The 20,830-nt window shown below is 42.0% G+C and overlaps 1 protein-coding gene across 6 annotated transcripts in view; it reads right to left on the reverse strand.

The window, feature by feature from the left end:
• SEMA5B (semaphorin 5B) overlaps positions 1-20,830 on the reverse strand; it is a 278,179-nt gene that overhangs the window by 110,755 nt on the left and 146,594 nt on the right. For all 6 annotated transcript variants that reach the window (XM_053947847.1, XM_053947848.1, XM_053947846.1 and 3 more), the window contains one exon: positions 6,559-6,658. In XM_053947847.1, the coding sequence (XP_053803822.1) occupies positions 6,559-6,658 (100 nt within the window). The remainder of the gene's footprint in view (positions 1-6,558; positions 6,659-20,830) is intronic.

Below are 20,830 nucleotides of genomic sequence, written 5' to 3' on the forward strand. Positions count from 1 at the left end.
AGGGTATCACCAATTTTCATTTTATCTGGAATATGAGATATTTTTCTAGTGAGGCCTGCAATTTTCTGTGTAAAGATGCTTCCTATCAGTCTGTGCTGCATGAAGATTGCCTTTCACACAGCACTGGCTGTGCAGGCACTGGCTGTGGAAGTGCTCAGCCCCACAACAGTGCTGAGGTCACTTGCAGAGAGGTGGATGGTTCTGCTTTGCAGGCAATTTGAAGGACCAGCTGTTTTCCTCGCTGACAAAGATGACAGACCAGAGATTGCCACTGCCTCACCCTCTTCTCCATGTACAACATTAACATGCAAAACTGCCCCTTTGCCCTCCTACAGCTGCAGCTTCTTCAGCACATTGATCCCTTCCAACAACCTGACAGTGTTACAGTACAGCATTTTATTTTATTTATTTACTCTGAGTTAACTAAAATTCATGTTCTTTGCTTGAAAAAATGCACAAATTTTAACTAAGAAAAAACCAAAAACCACTTTGAACAAAATTTGGGCCAGGCTATAAACCTCTCAGAATCCCATAATTACAAAAACTGTCCTTCATTCTTTCCACACCTTTTCCCCTCCTCCCCAAGGGATATAAGTCAGGGACAGCATAGATTCACACTGGTTGCAGACCAGCAGAGGAAAGCAAACCCTATAGGTAAAAAACAGACACCCTAGTGAGGCTTCACCCTCCACACTTTATACAAGGGCTGAGCTGACCTCACCTGGCAGAGTATCAGAGAGGAAAATGTCCCTTTGAACTATCTCAGGCTCAACCAGAGAGGTTAAAACCTGCACTTTAAATCACACTTTTGTTCCCTTTGTGAAGAAACTGTGTACTCCAATTATAGATTTAACCAGCTGCAGGGTCTAATCACAGCTTTCTCACCTTCACCACATTCTTTACATCACAGGTCAAGCAATGTCTTCAAAAAAAAAACCATTTCTGTTAATTTCAGAGACTGATTTGGGTTGGTTTTTTTTCCCCTCACATCACCATGTTATCTGCCCCTCTCCAGTCTATGATACAAGGATGCAAATTTAATTAGAGCATTCTTTTGTCTGATAGGAAAAATCACAGTGAGAAGGAAAGCATTTGTTTCTCTCCATTTCTCTGCACTACCTATATAATCAAAAACATTATCATGCTCTTTGCTTGCTCATGTCCTCATTAATACCTCTACTGACAAGGTAATTTCTCAGCCCAATGTGACTTAGCAGGGGGTAAAGCTGGCGTAAGACTGTGCAAAAATAGCGCAAAGCCACCAGAAATGGTTCAGTCCATTTGTTTCAGAAAAGTATTGAGAAAAATCCTCTAGGCAGATGCTAACAGGGACAAATGGCACACCATTCCTGGCTGTTTCAGGGCAAGCCTCTGGACTACGTAACTGTTAGCTGTGCCCATATAGTTGTGCCCAATGTTGACTTATTTGCATCTTAGTCTCTCCGTGCTATATGAGACTTGACTTTTCTGGCCATGCTGAAGCCACACTTTCCCAGTGTAAGTGCATGGGACTCACAGGCTTTCATGAACATTTTGCATCTTCTTTGGAGAGCCAAGGCTGAGAGCAAGTGATTAAAATACCAATACAAGAGTAAGGGGTCCAAATTACACCTCTGCCATGGATTTTCTGAGCCCAGAGAAGAGCTTTGGCTCTGTCCACATTAGTCAAGTGCAGACTGAGGTTGTGCAGACCTTGACTGGTATCTTCAGAAAGTGCAGTCTCGCTGCAGGAGTAGCTGTGTTAGATGCTGTACTGCACTACTTTTCAGATATGCTACATATTTATGTGCCACAACATCACAGCCTTTTCACAAGGTAGGGTGGCTCTTAATCCCGCTTGCCCTTGGATTCCCATCTATAGTGTGAAATTATTAGTGCTTTCTTGCCTCACTGAATCCCTGTGAGAATAAATGTTGGTGAGGGTCTCTGATCATTTAGCAATAGAAAGCATTGCTGACAGATTTTATACTCTGTGGATCTGTGGAACTACTCTTACCCAACTGCTGCCACTGAATTTCCTGGTTTGCAAAATGCTTTTTGCCTAGACATTATCCATGGAGACTTAAGGGTTTAGTGGCAGCCCAGATGTGGACAGGATTGAAGGTGCCCAAGGGTAAGAGTGATATTTTCTGACAGGCACAGGTTTTGAGCATTTTACTGCAGTGCTCTGGAGCTTTCTGCCAAACAGGCAGGAAAGAGTCTATGTTCGGCCACAAATCTGCATGTAACCTGGTTCCTGACAGACTAATCTATCATACACCAGAGACTTTCAATAAACTCAGGGTGCCAAACCTTCTGGCTGAGGGTCCTAGAATATATTTACAATTTGCCATATTTCTGTAAGCTGCAACTTGAAGGAACTCTTTTGGGATATCAGTCATTCTACACAGCCTTCAGCTCCTAAGCCTGCATGATCCAGACCTTTTTTAATGCTTTTATACAGCCAGAAGCATAATAGTCAAAAAAGGGTGTGCCTAGGCTGCTTCCCCTGAAACAACGCTTGAAAATTCATACAGCACCTTCCCTGCTTCCCAAACTAACCATATTGATGCTCCATCCCTGGAAGTGTTCAAGGCCAGCTTCAGTGGGGCCTTGAGAAACCTGATCTAGTGGGTGCCGTATTTGTCCATGGTGGGAAGGCTGGAACTAGATGATCTTTAAGGTCCCTACTAACACAAGCCTTCCTATGACTGTGTGAGATCTCCTCCCTTGCACCTATCTACTTGGCAGTAACAGGCACATTCAGATCAGCTCTAAATTGAGTATGAAAATCACCTCTGTCCAGCATCAAGACTTGCATCACCTGCAGCTAAGTAATTTTACATTTATTGCTGAGAAGTCTGGCAGTCCATAATGACGTGCACTTTACTTGCCAATTCTGAGTCCTTGATGCAGCTTTTGCTCCCTACTCTCTACATCTGGGCTCTTGTTGGTAACAGCCAGTTGTGATAAGGGCTCCTGAGCTGCACTTCCTTGTGTGACAGCCACGGGGGATGATCCTTTCCCATGTCCTGATGGAGCTGACAGCTCTCTTGGCAGGCAGAACTGAGGGCTTCTGGCCATGATGACTTCTGGCTGGTTTTCCTCAGTAATACCTCTGCTCACTGTGAATGGCAGACCTTTGTAGCCCTGCCTCTCGCATCCACAGCCCCATCAGGCTATGGCCCGAGCTCACACCCCTGCAGTTTCCTTCTGGGAAAAGTCAAATGTTTCCCTTAGGACTTCCCAGTCACTCTCTGTACAGTCATTTGTTTGGGTGCCATCCTCCTGCTGTCCAAGCTGTTTCCCTTCAGCTTGCTGTTGTGCCAGATTGTCACACGGTGTCTCAACCACCCTCCTTCACACCTTTTGTGTTGTCCTCACCAGGGAGCTCTTCTGAAGTATGATTTTTGGCCTGCTTCCAAGCAGGGTCTTTCACTTCTTTACTGGATTCTGTCTGTGCCCAGCCAGCAATGAGACAGTCTTAAGGAGTAAGGTTCCTTGAGGAGGTGGAATGTCACAGCTATACTATGTCCCTCCTCCACAAAACTCACACTCCCTGGGGCCTGGGCATCCTGCCTACAGCACAAGTGACACAGCAGAGCTGTGCTGCTTCTCCAATAGACAGGTGAAATCACTGTGACCATATTTTCAATTTTTTTCTCACTAATAATGAGGTCTAGATTATAGTTTTTCCTCCCATTAAAGTAAGTTCAAATGGTGATCACTTGTGTGTAAGCCCTGAAAAAAGCAGCAAATATTTCAAAACAATCACTCATTCACAGAAGAAAAACAGCACATTAAAACACTAACACTATATCCAAAACAAAAACAAAACATGTGAACTGTGAGTCAAAATGAAGGTTATGAATTTTTGAAATGTGTGTTTTTATACTTAATGAAATGTGACTCATAATATGGGTAGTGTAATTTACAATGTTCTAAACTATTCATATCCTTTCTCTCAAGTGTTTGGATTTTACAAATGATGTGACAAGTAAATAAGTTGCTTAGAAACCATGGTGGGCTTTTGAAACTAATTCTTTTGTTTCTGGGTTTTTAACTTGGCAGGTGTTTGGTGCAGTGGAGTTATCAAACTCCTCTGGTTTACTCTCAGACAGCACCAGTCATTTAAGGAGGGCTCTTAGATAAGGATAAAGCTTAAAAATCCGAGGCTCATGTTATTCCAGTTCCCTGTCTGCATGGCACGCCCTCAATACCTCTTACAGTTTCAGTCACACTGTGTCCAATTCCTGAAACCAAAAACTCTTGTGAACCCCTGGGTTTTCTAGGAAGTATTTTCTATGAAGCTTTGAAACACAGGACGAACTAAGCCAAAGAGATGCTGTGGTGAGGTCATGCTGCTTTTAAATAGAGACAGACAGAAGTAGTCTGAAATAATTTATAACTCTATCATCTAAGAGAATTATGCTAACCAGGAAATTGAGAAGTGGGAGTACTTATAAACGCCACCCTGATCCCAAACTCCTTCCACAACCCAGAATAGCTGGCATTACTACTAATATGATCTACAGCAGCACATTTAAACGTGGTTAACATTTAAATTTAGGTTTCATAAATTACACCCTACAGAGATGGATAGAGACAGCTCCTATCTCTTTGAGGTATTGTTTCATTTGCAAATTCAAGCAGATGGTGCACGAGCAACTAATGACTCAAAAAATCACCCCTAAAAATAGTCCAGAACAAGGTGTGGATTTATCAGGCAAGGAGGGAACAGAAAATGTTTTACTTCCCCTTCCCATTTCTCAGGCACAGCTCCAGGAGCTCAGTGCATCCAGAGCCGTGCTGCACCAAGGACCCCATCCACACCCCGTTTCCAAGAATCTCTCCCCATCACCTTCCACAGGGTGGAGTTGAGATGAGGAAACGGTTTCAGCACTCCCCACTTTCTCCACTCCAAGCATGTGTATCCAAGAAAAAAAAAAACACCCTGAGAAATGACATCTTCATTAAATGTACCCTGCACTGCTCAGCACAACTGTGTGGCACCACTGAAACTTTCAGTCTCCCAGTCAGGTGGGTAGAGCTTCATGAAAGCTGACTTTTCCAAGCAAATTCTATAAATACTTGTCACTGCTTCCTCACGAGGCCATTCCCTGCAATATAATGTACCTCCACTGGGAAGCCAGCTTTGCTGTCACTCCCCTGTTTGTGGTGATGTTGTACCCCTGTCTAACCACACTCGTACAGACTCTCAGGGAGGCAGACAGTCCCTTCAGGACGTGCTGTGGGGTTTGAGGAGGGGTGGGGGACTGTATGGAGGAAACCTGCCATGCAGCCCAATTATGCAAACCACACATTCCTCAGAGCACCGTGCCTGTGCAGTGACTGGCAGAAGGCACTGCTCACAGCCATTCCCAGAGCAATGCTCTTCTGAAGTAATAAATATTAATAATTTCTGGTTAAAGATCCTAGCACAAGTAAAGCTGCAGCTTGAAAAGTAAAATGTTTCTGTATGAAAATCAGGAGGGCCTCTGGCAATTTGAACAGCTACAGGAAGGTAAGTGTTATTATTTACTGCACATATACAGGCAGAAAATGTATACAAAATCACACTTCACTTGTTTCTGTGAAGCATAAAACTCTCCTTCTGCTGCATATCTTGCTCTTTTCTCTTGCTCACACAATGAGTTCTTCCACCTCTGCTCCTCATGTCCCTGTCCTCTACTGCTGAATACACTGGGAAGAAAGCACTCTTCCTCCACTTTTGTTAATAGCAGAGACTGATATACCACAATATTCTCTACTTTAACTGATTTGTTAGACCATGCTTAGTATCTTTTTTTTTTCTTTTTGGGCTTGTCTTATATGTTTATTATGCAATAAAAAATAGTTGCTGTTGAGATTCATGATTCAACCACTTCTGACGTATATTATTTCACTGAAGTATAGCTCTTTTCCCCATTACAAATGCAGCTCTAAATTTGTAAGACCTTGCCTGTGCTTATCTTATGTGTTTCCCCCCTCCTCTTGTGACATCCTAAATAAAAATAATGTTTAAAAATAAAGGAAAGGATATGATAATTATATACAATAGGCCAGAAGAAAGAGTTGCACCAGAACCCATTGGGTGAGGATCTGACTGCATTAGCCAGATGAAGCAAAGAGGTTCTGAAGTGGATTCTAAGAGAGAAGAAAGCAACCATTCACCTTGGCTCTATCACTTACACAAAGGTGTGTAGGTGAACCTGGTTCTGAGCGAAAGTCTTGCCATGGCAAATAAACCATAAAGTCAAATTCTGTGCTGGCAGAGGGACGATGCAGAATGATTAACTGTAGCTCTTCTAACATTCACAATACTGAGTGAGATGCCAGCATGCTGCTTCATTAACCAGTCATTTTGATTGCATCTTTTTTTTTTCCCCTTTTAAATTCTAGTAATTTTCTCTTCTTTGCAATTATACTGGATGTCTAAATCGCTCTACATAAATTATGGCTTTCTTTTCGAAGGAGAAACTGGCCACATAAGCTGAATACACACTCTCCTCTGAAGCCAGAACCTGCAGGGAAAGAGCTTGAGCAGCAACCTTACACTGATCAAAAGATCATCTTTACCTTGCTCCCACAATGAGCTGGTTCCTGTTGGCATCCAGTGCAAGCTGGGAAAAGTCATGCACACCTGGATAGGTGAAATTCGACACCCAGGGCTTCAGATCTGCAATGAAAACGAGAAAGCAGAAAACAGTAAAGCTGCTCCAGAAGCAGTGAGTTCACCTGGACATCCACTAATGGATTTCCTACTGAGTTATCTGTCAGGGGAAGGCTAATTAATAACCTCTTTAAAGGGTTTCTATTTATTCTGATTCTCAGCAGAATGTGCAAAAAACCCACACATAAACACAAGGCTGTCTCAGCAGTTATTTTCACATCCACAATGGAGTGTCAGCACTGGTTTCAGAGACAACAGCACCTCAATTTTACTAAGTTAAAACTCAGGAAACGTCTTCAGTGTCAGGATTAAGGGGTGTAAAGGGATGAGGCTGCCTGCCATAACATTCCCCAGCCTTGCCTTCTGTGGTAACCAAAGGGAAACTGCTGCCTGCCAGAAAGAGAAGGTTGTGCCAACTAATGAAGAACCAAGTTAGAGTACTGGTGATCTGCATTCAAGACCTGGCTGCTTCAATGACAGATTTTGCCTTCTCTTTCAGGTCTTAGGTTCTCTTCTATGTTTCACTTTACCTAGCATTTCACAGCCGATCAGCTAAATCCTTCCTTCATTTTTGGATGGTGGGATGTTGGGTGTCATCACAGCATCTTTGTGGCTGAGCAATGGCACAGGTTTGAGACTGGCTTTATCAACTGCCTTGGATTTGGCCATCTAGGCAACTGTCCAAAATGCAATCACAGAGGTTACATGCAAAGCAATAGATCTGGCTATGCATTGCTCAAAGAGACAAAGCTCTTCTAGAAGTTACATCTGTTAACATCAACTGAGCAATCTAGGGCAGGAAGTCCTGTTGTTAAAAAAAAAAATATATATACCTGTTTTAAAAGAAAAAAGGTGAATTACTATTTTAGTGTGCCCACAGGCAAGATGCTAGGGCATTCACAGCATCTCATCTTTCAATACCACCACCAACTTTGACCTTGTGTATATTACAGATCACAGAATTTCAGGACTTCTCTTGAGAATTTATTTTGTTAATGCTCTGGCTGTAAAATACATGGAGAATACCAAATACTCAGGGAGCAAGGCACAGATGAGACCAAATCAGTATGACTGTAATCCCTCTGTGACCTGTTGACAAGTAGCCCTGCCTCATTCAAGGACTGGTCATTGAAGATCCAGGAGACTCAGCATGGAAGGTAATATCTTCTGGTCTCATGCCAACAGAATACCAATGCTCAGGCCAGTGACCTGATGACTCATAACAATAATGATGTAGTTCAGACCAGTTCAAAAGAGCTCAGGAAAAAACATGTTCCACTGCCATTTTATATCCCCAAAGATAAATTGAGAAGTCTCACTGAAGGCAGTCAGGTCTAAACACTTTGTTGCAGGCATTAGTTTCCCTTTCCACAGGGGCGAGAGGACAATACTGATGAGGAATCTCACTAAGGCCTGTGGTGTCTTGGCATGCTTCACAGGATTACAGATGTGCAATGGTTTGAAACCTTTGATGTAGGGATATTTGTTGAGCAATTTCAAGTCCTTTCTCCCTCCAGGGATGGATGAACCTCAATCAAGCCCTTAAGTTATTGAAACCTTAAGAAAACACATATAAAAAGTCCCTGAAGTTTACATGGCCTGCCTCTCTTTCCAATACAGGACCCTGTCCTCCAGCTCCACAGAGCTGGACACCATCTGGTCTGGCCCCATGTCCTGCCTAACTGGACGCTGCCAGGGCCCCTCCGACAGTGAGACCTCCATCCTCACAATAATAAAAGCTTTGCTGCTGGGGCTGGAGGGTTTCAGCCCTTCTCAGCATTCCTGTCACACTATGTAACCACACACAACACATGTACCTCCTCTGCTCTTCAATGAAAAGGCATGAGTTAAGGAATAACTCCTCTAACCTTCAAGCATCCTCCTACACTCCTCTGGGACCCTTAATGATGTACTAGCACCAGGGAGGCACTGCAGATTCACCTCTGGCATTCTCCTAATGGGACTCTGACTTCTTTTTCTGTAGCTCTTTAGCTGCAGAGACATTTCTGAGCCAAGCAGCAGAACCAGCAACAATAACACCTTTCAGGCAGGTTAGCTGGCTGACGTGCTGCAGATCTCGCATTTCTGTTGGTGATAGGGGTAGGATTAGAGAATTGCTATATAATGATGATACCTTTTAAGGATCCTGCTTTTAGGCCATAATTTCTCTTGTCATTTTACCTCCTCTTTTACTGACTCTTTCCTACTAACTAACTCACTATTAGAGTGCAGTGGCAGGAAGAATATTTCTTCATCTGCTGCTCTAAGCAAAAGCTCATCACTTCAGAAAGGTACACTCATCAGTGCTTCCTTTTAATGGCAAGCTCTGACAAACTACAGGTAAAAATAATTTTTTAAAAATTAAAGGCAGTAGTTTGCTTGAATCTTTCCAAGTTGGCTCAAATGCCAATCAAGCCCAAGAAACAACAGGCAGTGTCTTGATTTCTATTACTACTGCAGGTGGTACAACTTATAAAGAAACCCTTCCCAGTTATTAAATTAAAGGCTGAAAGGCATGCATCCTCATAGCAAAATTAAGCTTTTATAGGCATGTAGTTGGAGATTATTAAACCCAGCATGGTCCCACATAACAATGTATAAATGCAAGTTGTCAGAATTAATGCCAAATGGCACATTTTCCTACCCAAACTTTTTTCTTCCTGTTAAGAGGGAATGCAACTGCAACCAAAAATCAGGACATGGGTCTTTTTTCATTCAACACATTCAAATCTACTGCTCAGACCACAGGCATCCCTAAAAACATTTTCAGCTTCACTCTGAAACTAACTCGGTACTTCAAGGTAAATGCTGCCCTAGGTCCACCCCATATTAGCTGAAGTTTACACATATGGACCCAATGAACTCCAGAGATTGCTTGTATTTGACCTTCTTCTGAAGGCTGATTTTTCCAGTGCTGACTCTTTAATTTGGCTGGAAACCTTCAGTGCTGGGGTATGTTTACATTTGCAAAAGTATCTGTTTAAAAACAGTATGAAAAATTAAAAACCAAGTCTCTGGCTTTGCACGTCGGCAGCAGGAGGCGGAAAACTTGGAACCACATGGCTTAGGGGCAAAATGTTCATCAAGGCCTCCTTTGTGCTTCTCGTCTCTAATCATTTCCAGGGGGTTAAAGAGCCACGCTCTCACTCCTCCACATGAAAACCAATGAACAAAAGTTTAATAGTTTCCAACACCATCCATCTCCAGATATCTGAGTCAGAGCATCTAAAGCTCTGCGAGTCCCTCTACAGCTCAAGGTGGCTCAGGTATCCAGCTACAAAGAAGACAAAGTTTTGAAGGAAATGTAAGTCTGCAGGCACAGTGGTGCTCAGCTATTATGCAAGCCTAAGGCAAGGTGAAAAGAGGCCCTCTGCCATTTCAGAGGGTGGTCCCTGCAGCTTCTAGCACACTGCTCTGCTCTGACTTTCTGAGAACACAGGGTTGGAACCAGGATTACTCAGCTGCACAAAGGACAGCAAGCCAATTTGCAGGAGCTGCGTTTAAGGGCCTGATCCAGAAGCTTTCCAAATCATTGGCAGTTTTCCACTGAGTTTGGTGGTTTCCGGATCACCTTCTACCACCTTCTGGTAATACTTGAGTCTTCATCTCCTCAAAAGCAACTGCTCCCCACCTCACCCTTACTCTGTGTGTTTTGGAGGAAGGAAATATGCAAACACTGAGCTAAGGCTTCTCTGTCTGAAGGACAGCATTCACTGTTTCATCACGCTTAAGCCACTTGTCGCTCCCATCCCCAGCAGGCTGCAACAGCTTTGAGTGTCCAGCACACATCACACAAGAGCAGAGAGGTTAAATGCCCATGCCTTGAAAGTGCAAAGCCATTGTAGGTGCATGGAGTATGGCTACCCACAGTGCTATTCAACAACAGCTCTTGCAAAATAATTCTCAGCAAGGATTTTGAAGCAAAAGAAACTAAACTGATCAGGACCAGGGATTCTTTGTGTAAAATGAGGGTATACCCACGAGCACAGACTAACCATGCTCCTATCCTAGAATTGCACAGAAAAGCTTCAAAGAGATCATAAAAAGACCTTATGAAAGATAAATTCAGAAGGTCCCCATTCCAGAAGAGATAACCTGAATCCCATACCTTATGTAAGGCTCTGTAAAACAGGCTGATTCAATGGTAAAAGTTTTGCAATGAAGTAGAGCACACACAGCACTTTGGATCTGTCAGACTCAATGGCAATAAAGAAGTACCTGTTCTGCAGATACTCAGACCTACTTTTGTGCAGTGCTAACTTGAGCACACATTGAATGTTTCCTTTACTACCTCAGCATGGTCTCTTCTAAGTTCTCTTAACTCACCTTACTAGTTCAGGACATGCTTAATTACTGTGTGTGAGTCTTGGAGCACTCCTGGCAAGGCTCAGATGACAGCTATGGCTCCTGTAACTTGTACAATATCCCCTTTTGGTTTGCTTCAGCCTTGGCACAGGGCAGATGATGTATAGTGATTAAACCACTCCGTTTTATTTCAGACCACCCACTAGGCTGGAGGATTCTCAGTATCGAATTTGAACCATGACCAAGAGATGCAAATCATATTGTAAAACAAGGAAAGGCCTCAGGCTCTCTTCTTGGTACAGACTGATGAAATGTCCCCTTTTCTGAATCAGACCTACCATCTCAGACCATCCTCTTCTTCAATTATCCTCAGTATTCAGAGATTTTCCATGAAGTAGAGAGTTGCCTGCTGAGACTGAGGCCACAGTTTCCATTGTGTGTGGGCCCCTGACCAGACCCATCAGAGACAAGGCAAACAAGGCTGTAACCAAAGCTGAGAAAGCTAATGATTACCCAGCCATGCTATCACCTGTCTTCACAAATGCTGCAAGTGTGGACATTTCCAAGAATGCATAGACGTTACAATGAAATTACAACATTATTGGACTGACAGTGAATCATATTTTAATATCAGCTTCATTTCAAATTTTAGCTCTCAGTTGCAGGTCACACCACAGGTTAGTGCAATAGACTTTGGACATTAACTTTTACTCCCACTCCATGCTGAGTTGTAAGGGTAGCCTCCACAATGCAAAACCACTCCACAATTTAGCAAATTTATCAAGGGAGGGAGAAATCTTTTGCTGCATGGGCAGAGCTGAGCAAACAAATGTGTCAGCACTCAGAGCTCAACTTTACTTATGAGGCCAAAAACTCAATCTGGCTTTACCCCAGAAGTCCTCCTACACGTACATATCACCCTGCTGTCTTGTCTTCCCATCACCACCTCCACCTCATTGCTGATATTCTTTCTTTCTTTAAACTTGATTCATTGAAATCTTTAATTGTACACTAAATATGTCCTCATCCCAACTGCTGCAATTTCCAATGTCATTGTCTTCTCAAATCTCTGATCTCCACTCACAGCTCTGAGGACTTAGAAGGCAGTTGACAGAATACATGCCCTCCTACAAAATGGACCAAACCAGCAGTTTCCTTCTCTCTCCCCTCAATACCTAAACCCAACTCATATGTTCTTCCAGCTGTCTCAGTTTCATAGTTTCATTCAGTTTACCCTTCTGACCTCATATTCACCTCTCCTCCCATTCCTGCTTTCTTTCCTAGCAGTCTTCACCCTCTAGATATGTTTCTACCTCATTTCCTGCCCACTCAAACAATTTTTCCTGTCTTGACCAACTACAAAACCCCTTCTCAGATGAAAGAACAATGAACTAACCCATGAGTGGCCTGTGAGTCACTGTGATAGCAGCTTGCAGTAAGCCATTCCTCTTCCATGAGATCCAAGAAGCAAGAGTTGCTAATGTCCCTCTCCAAACTGTCCTAGAATATGTGGATAGGAGAAGACTGGAAAAATAAAGAATAAGTCTTTTTCTCTTGGTCTTGTAAAAGAAGGAATAGTCCTATCCCTCAGCTACCATGGAATAGAACAGCACAGAAGAAAAGGTTCTGTTTTTTATCATCCTGAAGGAAAAAAAAATCCGCAAACCAAAGACTCAGGTCTTGCCTCCACAGAGCCATAGGAATCACAATAAACACAGTAACATTTAAAGATCTGGATGATTTTATGCCTCTTCCCTTAATGTCTACAGCTTCTCTCTGAACTGATCTTGCTGAGCTTCTTCCACCCCAAGAGAGAAGTGACAGCTGGAGATGTAGGCATGGTCCCAAGAGACCAATAGCACTGACAAAGGAGTTCTCTGTCTTGAGCAAATCATGAAACTATTTAATGTCTCAGTGGTTCCAATTGCTAAATGGGTTTAGGGATACTGGCTGGTGCATCAAGGCGTAATTATCTGTAATGCACGTGATGTACAGGAGGCATGAAGTATTGCATACCAAGCATTTTGACTCTTTATTTCCTAAATTTTAATTGTTTCTTCAAAACAAATGTTGCTAAATTGTTTCAATATGAAGAACAAAAAACTTCAGCCAAACGCAATTTTTGCAAAAGTACAATTATAACTGATTGTTTATTTACTTTTTTATTATTAATATGGAGCAGCTGGCAAAACACACCAATATATGAGGAAGAACCCAGGGATTCAATCCCAGATAAAGCAAACACTAAATAATAAGCATGAACTAGTGCTCAGTTCCAGTATGGGTCAGTATGCTGGTAAGTTGTCCTGGGGCCACCTCAAGGAAGGATTTTGAAGGACTGCAATTCACGTTCCAAATTTGGCACATTTCTACAGTATGCAGCAGTTCTGTTCCATCAGAGAGGTCAGTCTCATCCCTCTCTGTTTCACTTGGATTCCTAATTTGCACATGGTGAAGAGTGGGCAAAAGTTCCATCCAGACCTGACCTGGGCAAAGCTGGGAGACTTCCAGAAGCCAGGAGACTTTCACTTGGTTAATCCCCAGGCCTCAGGCTGGGGATTGGGAAATAAATCCTGTAACTCAAGAGAGGTTCTTCCCTCTTCAGCATGGTTCCTATAGCTCAGGCCCACCAAGACCTCAATCACCAACTAACATAAAATAATTTAGGTTGGAAAAGACCTCTAAGATCATCAAGTCCATTAACTCAGCACTGCCAAGTCCACCAATGACCTACATCCCTAAGGCCCCCATCTACTCTTCTGTTAAATACCTCTAGGCAGGGTGACTCAAATACACCATATCAGGTTCTCCTTGGCCATGGCCAATAAAGAGCAAGAGGGGATGCCACAGTGCTGCAGGAGTGGTGGATATGGATGTGTGTCCATGAGATACAAGCATGTCCATTTGCCCCAGCTGAGATTTACAGGACCAAAGGCATGTGTCTACATAGCACAGGACTTTATGGAAAGAATAGATTTGGCTTTCCTTAGCTGGCTGTCAGCTGGGACCAACACCACCCTTACACTTCCTCCCCACCTCAAGAACCTTGCCTGCCACCTCACACAGCTCTGCACAATGTCACGTGGCTATAGCCCTGCACCCTTACCACCATCTGGTGAAACTTGGCTGAGCAGTGCCACACACAGCCCCACTGTGAGCAAACCCAAAGACTTCTTGTTCTCCTAAGGATGTTGCAGAGTGTTTAAGTATTGTGATCTGTTGTTTACTGAGACAAGCCCTGCAGCTGTCACACAATCTCCCTCACTGAGAAAGATAAAGTGAGTGCTCATGCATCACTTGCAGCTTCCTATGACATTCTGATGAGTATAATCCCTCTCTTCAGACAAGAAAGCAAGCTGCATCCTGGCCTCTACAACCACTGCAGTCTGATGGGGAAAAAAAGCCAGCACCCCTTTTTCATCATTCAAGGATCCTTCAGTCTGCTTCCTCCACACTTGGAGGCAATTTTTTTTCACTATCCTTACAGTTACATGTCTAAATCAGCCACGTGTGCCAGCAGAGGTGGTGCAATATTCAGGACAACCATTTTCACTAGTGAGAAGGTAGGAGAGGGCAGAGAAAGCAGGGCTAAACTCTCTTTGATTTTCCTGCAGGTAACCAGATCTGCCACAGAACAGAAGTGTCTGATTGTGGTGAACATCTGAAGCAGAAGGTGATCCTCTTTGCTGGCTAACCAAAGACTGAACTGGAGATGCCCAGTTTAATGCACAGTTTGTGCTGTGTAGCTGCCAGGCCTACAAGGACTCCTGTCTTCTGCAGACAAAGCTCCCACCATGAGGCAGTTACAGCAATGAAGGACAGCACAGGCTGTAAGTTCCTGAAAGAGTTTTGAAATTAGACTGTTCTCATAAGAATCAGTGTTTTAAATTGGAAACTGGATAACAATAAACAACCCCACTGACTTCAAGGAAAGTACACGTTCAGAACCGGACTGAGCTGAGACTATCTGTGGGCTTTCCACAGACAGTATGATAAAACAAGAATGTATGATAAACCAAGACAATTTTTTATGAGATTGCTAGTATTAAAGTGAGCTTTACCAAAGCATAATGCCATCCTTGAATGGAAGGTTTTAGGAGAATGTGATATGTTAACACTCACCAGAAGCAGATGTGCTAAATAAATGAGGTCTGCTGTACCACTGCTGTATCATAAACTTGTTCAGTGAGGGAACTATATTAAGTAAGATTTGAAATTGAAAATGAGGTCTCTCCAAGGGATGTCTTTGTTTGCACTGAACTACAGAAAAAGAAGATAAGCACTTCACTTTAGATTTCCACCCTGTTCCCTTTCTCTGATGTGTGCCCGAGAGCCAAAAAAAAGGCTGCCCATCTCTATGTCCCAGATCCAGCCCCTGTGCCAAAGACAGGACCACGCACATGCTGCTGTTAGCCTCAGTTACACCAGTGGTACCTCTGGAAAATATCGGTCAGCTACTCTGTTGCTCACATGAGTTTTTCATGGCCTTGGTCCATGCAGAATGGTGACCTGAGTGCCTGTTCCTCCTTACTCAGTCCTGCTGCTGAGGATGCCCCCTCTCATCAACACCACCACTCATGGTCACAGGCTGCTCCTTCACTTGAGTTGTTGTACCTCTTTAAAGTTTTACCTTCCCTCACTCCCATATGTTAAGTTACTTGATCACTTCACTTCCTGAAGCTTCACTGCAAAGTCTTCCTCTCCTCTCCTGCTTGTCATGATTCATTCCATCTAAAGCATTTTGTGAATGAGGGGTATTCTTCCAACCCTCCCTTTCTTCCTGAGGTCCCAAGAAACAGCACACTGAGTATTTTTTTTCAATCAAATCTCATTGGTATTTTTTGTGAAGTGCCTTGGATACCATTAATGAGGAAGTCTTAAAGAACTAGCATCATTACTGTTACCATTATTAGAACTATTATTTTGGAATGAAAAATATATTGTTTCCCTAACTACTGTATATTTATGGCTTCATCAGTTATAATTTTCAAACAACTTCTAAATCAAATCTAAAGAAGAAAATTCTAGTTTCCATTTGCCACAGTTCTGTTTTTCAAGATTAAAAGGAAAATTGCTACAAGTCTTGCTTAATGGAGAAAAAAAATCCATACTGAAATGAACTGAAGGTCAAATATTCTGAAGCACCCACAGCATGCCATCAGTTTCCAGTTGAAACTCCATCATCAGTTAATGTTTGGACTCCCTGTATGGAGAACCAAGAGCAGCAAGGGTATGAGCTAGAAGAAAATTCTCCCATAATGTATTGTGCCTTCCCTTAATGCTTACCTAGATACACTTCTAACACTTCACCTCACAATTTCATCCTTCGTTAACTGAAATTTTGGTTTGGATTGTCAAAATCGTACTTGCTCAATAAAAGTGTATATCTTGACCAGAATTTCCTATGGGGCTTTTCCAGCTGGCCTTTGGAGTTGATGAATGCTAATGTGCTTTTCCCCCATCAGTATACAGTAAAGGGAATAATGTATTAGTGACCAATTCAACAATAGTGGGAGTGCTTGTGAAATGTCAAGAACTTTCTAAACAAATACATCATACCTTATTATCCTTCAGCCCCCAAAGTTAAAATTGCTTTTGCTTTCAATACAAGAAAACATTTAGCTGCTCCCCCCAGGATTCAGTGTTTGAAGCTGGACGCATTTCAATAAAATGTTGTTCAAAGAAATAAAATATTGAGAAAATGCATAGCAAGCTACATTCAAGTCAACTGAATCACATTTATCTGGTAGGAGGTAATAATTACAGACAGTCTGAAGTAAACCCCCAGATTTAAACACTCTCAAATGAAATAATTTTCAAAACCTGAGGCAACAGACAGAGCAACCTGTCTGCATCTAGGAGAGATTAAAGATCAGACAATGAATCACATGCCACACATTGAGAACTCACACCGGCCATGATGATACAGTCTGCAAAGATGAGATTTGCAGTCCTGAGAAGATCTAAGCTATTTGACCAAGTCCACCTGTGTCCTGTGCCTCAATATGGGATCAGCTGAAGTGTTTTTATGGATGAAGACAGGCTGCAATAATGTTCTTCCAGCTTACCCTAGCTACTATGACCCAGGGGAAAAAGCCCTGAGAGACAGAACAGAGGAAAAACCTGGAAGGTTATCATACTTTTTTCTGAGCATCCTGATTTAATGGATTAAATTAATGAGAAATAAATAATGGAAGGAACTGCAAGTGGAAACCTGTCTACACTCATTTCCAGTGAAGTTGTGAACATCCAAATTATTCACACAGCACAGATACGTTTGCAAAGTTTTAAGAGCTTCCTTGGTAAACAAGATGAAGCTAAACACTCTGCAGCCATTACAAACATGAGTGCACGTCCCTCATGGCCCTCGCTCTTGAAATAACAAACCTTACTGGTTTGTTTTGGCATGTATTGGCATGGAAGATGTTGCTGATTTTCCCAAAAGGTATATTACAAAGGAGCTCCAAATGTCTTTAAGGAATAGCAAAGGTGCTTTATATCCAAGAAAGGGCTGTACAACAGTGAAGTATACTGCTGGCAACCAGGACAGTAGGACACAGGCAGAGCCCAATTGCAACTGCAGGCACTGATCTATTGGGAGTAAAACCCATACAGAAAAAAACAAGAAATATGAACATGATTGACAAGAAGTAGAAACAAATTCTCTGGTGTTTGGCTTACCAGAGTAGACCACAGGAAAGCTGTGCTGGGATGACAAACTGTTTTGTGAAATGGGACTTAGATGCATGTGTACATGCATGTATAAATAAAAAGGGATGCACTAAGAATACGCTTGACTTGTTTCACTAAATTCTCAACTCACTGAAAAACAAACAAGCATGCAATATCCTTAATGCAGTTACCCACTAACAGTCAAATAGGTAGTAAGACACTAGAAACAGCCTCCTGGGAAGTTGAAGATCGTTTTCTTATTGATCTAACAAGGGAAATCAAACTTTAACTGGATTTCCTATAAGCAAAGAGTAGAACAATCTAATTATGAAAAGCCCAAACTGGGTATGTTATTATTGCTGGTGAACTGTACAATGAGCACCATTTATAAGCCCCAGGGAAACTGGGGCACCATTGTGATAGTTTGGTATTGTGCAAACACAAAGAATAGTGCTTGCAGCACAAAATTCCTGTTGTATCCCTCAGGATCTTCATGCAGGCTGCAAGGATTAACCATTCAGCTCATAGCCCCTCCCCAGCCCACATCTCTCCTGGCAGAGCAAATGTTATCTTTAGCATTTAAAGTATGTACATCTAGAACCAGAATGTATGCCCCTCAGCTTGTCTAGGCCATTTTCTCTATGTCACATGTAATGGTACAAATCATTTTGGGAATGGAGTCTGTAAAGAAACAGGCATTTCTTCAGGTCTGAACACAGACAAAGTAAAAGTATTTTATATACCATAATCTCCTTTCTGCTTAAATGAGTAGGACATGAACTGGATTCTACCTTTCTTACCCACTCTCATAGCAAGACAAAGAGATACAAAGCAAATCAAACAGATGATTGGCTGGTGTGGATGAGATACAATAATAACATAAAAATACAGAATTTCTCAGGAAATAAGGGGGAAATAGACAGAAAGAAGTTTTACTCTTCTACAACAAGGGTATTATCCAGTCAACTGGATGTTATGAATATAATCTAGGGGTAAAGTATAATAAAAAGAGACTGAGCACAAGCAAAGTGGGAACTGAAGACTAGAGAACACAAAACATGGTATGGCATCACATTTGTCTGGTGATGGGAAGCCTGGTTAGCAAGGTTGTGAAAAAGGAGTTATTCAACCCCTTTGTAACATAAACTGTTTTGTTAGCCTGTTCATTCTGACAGTAAATTAATGTACCCTGTATGACTGAATGGTCAGAATCCTTATTATTAATGTGGCCCATCCACAGAAAATTGCTGGTGTAACATAATCCTTTCCCCTGGCAGCAGGAGCATCACAAGGGCTCTGCTGGGGTCACTCTTTCAGTCATTACACACTCCCATTGTGTACCAGGCTGTGATTCATGATTTGATGCATCTGGAGACTCACAGAAAGCCCCTGATCCACTCTGTTAAGCACAGACATCCTCAGAGCAATCTGGGAACATCACAAAAAAAATTAGATTCCTCTACTTGTCTACCACTGCAGCCTAAACCTGTGTGTGCTGGCACCAGAACAGGGTATGGCTTTAAAAGAAATCAGATTATGAACTGAGATGTGGTTTTGGACATGTGAGCTCTCTTCACCAGACCTTATGTGCAGTGGACAAAAGGTGCCTTTAATTTAATTCCTACAGTGTATTTTCCAGCTGATCTTTGCAGCAGAAAATACAAGATTACACTGTATCATGAACAATCACAAGGAAACAGGTGCTATGAAAAAACATAACTCTGAATCTAACTCAGGTTTAAAAATCTCAAATGATAATCTGGGTCATTTTCTTGATGAATCTGCAATTTCAATCTTTCTTTCTTTTGCACAATTGTCAGGTTCTAATTAACTCACCAGTTTTTGCCCTCTATCATTGAATAAAGGAAGGGAACAAGAACAGTGAAAGAAGAGGGCAGATTTTTTTTTCCTGTGAAATATTCATGCCTTATTAAAACAAAGCAAACTGGCAGATTATGAGTGTGTTTACACAGCCATCAATTCTGCAGAGTAGCACTCATATTGAGTGCCAAGAAATGCCCACCAATTCCTCAATTTCAGGAATCGGGGCTTTTAATATTCCCTGCAGAATGATTTACCTCAGTGCAGGATTGCACAGACACATTCTCTGTAAACTCAAATTTTGGTGCTTCTGGTTAATAGAGAGAACAAAATTTTTTCTCTTTTCCATACCTATAATAGTCTTTTTTTTTTTTTTTTTTTTTTTTGTCTACTGAATTGAATTTCACTGTTTTTTAACAGCAAGGGCTTCTCCTTTTGGCTCTTCCCAGTTAAAACAGATGGTTAGATTTATTCAGCAATTAAAATCAAGGTTTATTTACCAGACCAAGGTTAGAGCCAGTGCCGTATCATGTAGGCTTAAAGATTCTGCTAATTTATTTTAATCCACTTAAACCTTTAAGGCATGGATAATGGAAAACAGACAAGAAATCTCTTAAACTTTCCAAATTAAGAGACAAGAGTTTCCTCCTCTGTGAACAATAGTTAAGCTCTAGAAACCCTGAAAGGTCAGCAAGGAAGCCTTTGACTACCTTCTTCCTGGAAACCCTATCTTAAAGGTCACAAAACCACAACTAAATTGCCTTTAGCAAAGAACCTAACTAGAGACACATTGCAAGGTACTCAATTGCCTTTAGCAAAGAATGTAACTGGAGATGCATTGCAAAGTCTTAAATGGGAACCAAAATCGATATTCCAACATTTCGGAGGAAACCATTTTTAGCAAGGACACTCAGCAGCTGCTGATGCTGGCACACTAAGTTGAACACACTAGTCTGGAGTGAATTTTCAAATAACAGTGGTACCAATAGAACGATCTAGCTGTTGTGTGGGTAAGTGGACAGATTATCCAGACAACAACTGAGGAGTACATGACATGTACATTCATGGAAAATCTGAGTGGATATGGACAAGAGGAATCCCACGCTTCCAAAGAACAGGAAAAGAATTGTCCATTGCAACACAAAGGCCCCCTCTCACATTCAACTTAAATGCCCAGATGAAGGACAGAAAAACTACTAGCCCAGGTGACAAATACATAACAAAACCAAACCAAACCAGGAATGCTACAAACAAAAGCACTGCCACTCCTGCAATTTTAAATCAACTAATTTCTCTTGCATTCAAGCAGGTCCAAATTCTCCATCACATTTCACTTATTAAGTGTCTGGCTCCAGCAAGCCAGGTGAGGCATTACTGAAA

This window comes from Vidua chalybeata, chromosome 7, assembly GCF_026979565.1.
Source record: "Vidua chalybeata isolate OUT-0048 chromosome 7, bVidCha1 merged haplotype, whole genome shotgun sequence".
NCBI lineage: Eukaryota > Metazoa > Chordata > Aves > Passeriformes > Viduidae > Vidua > Vidua chalybeata.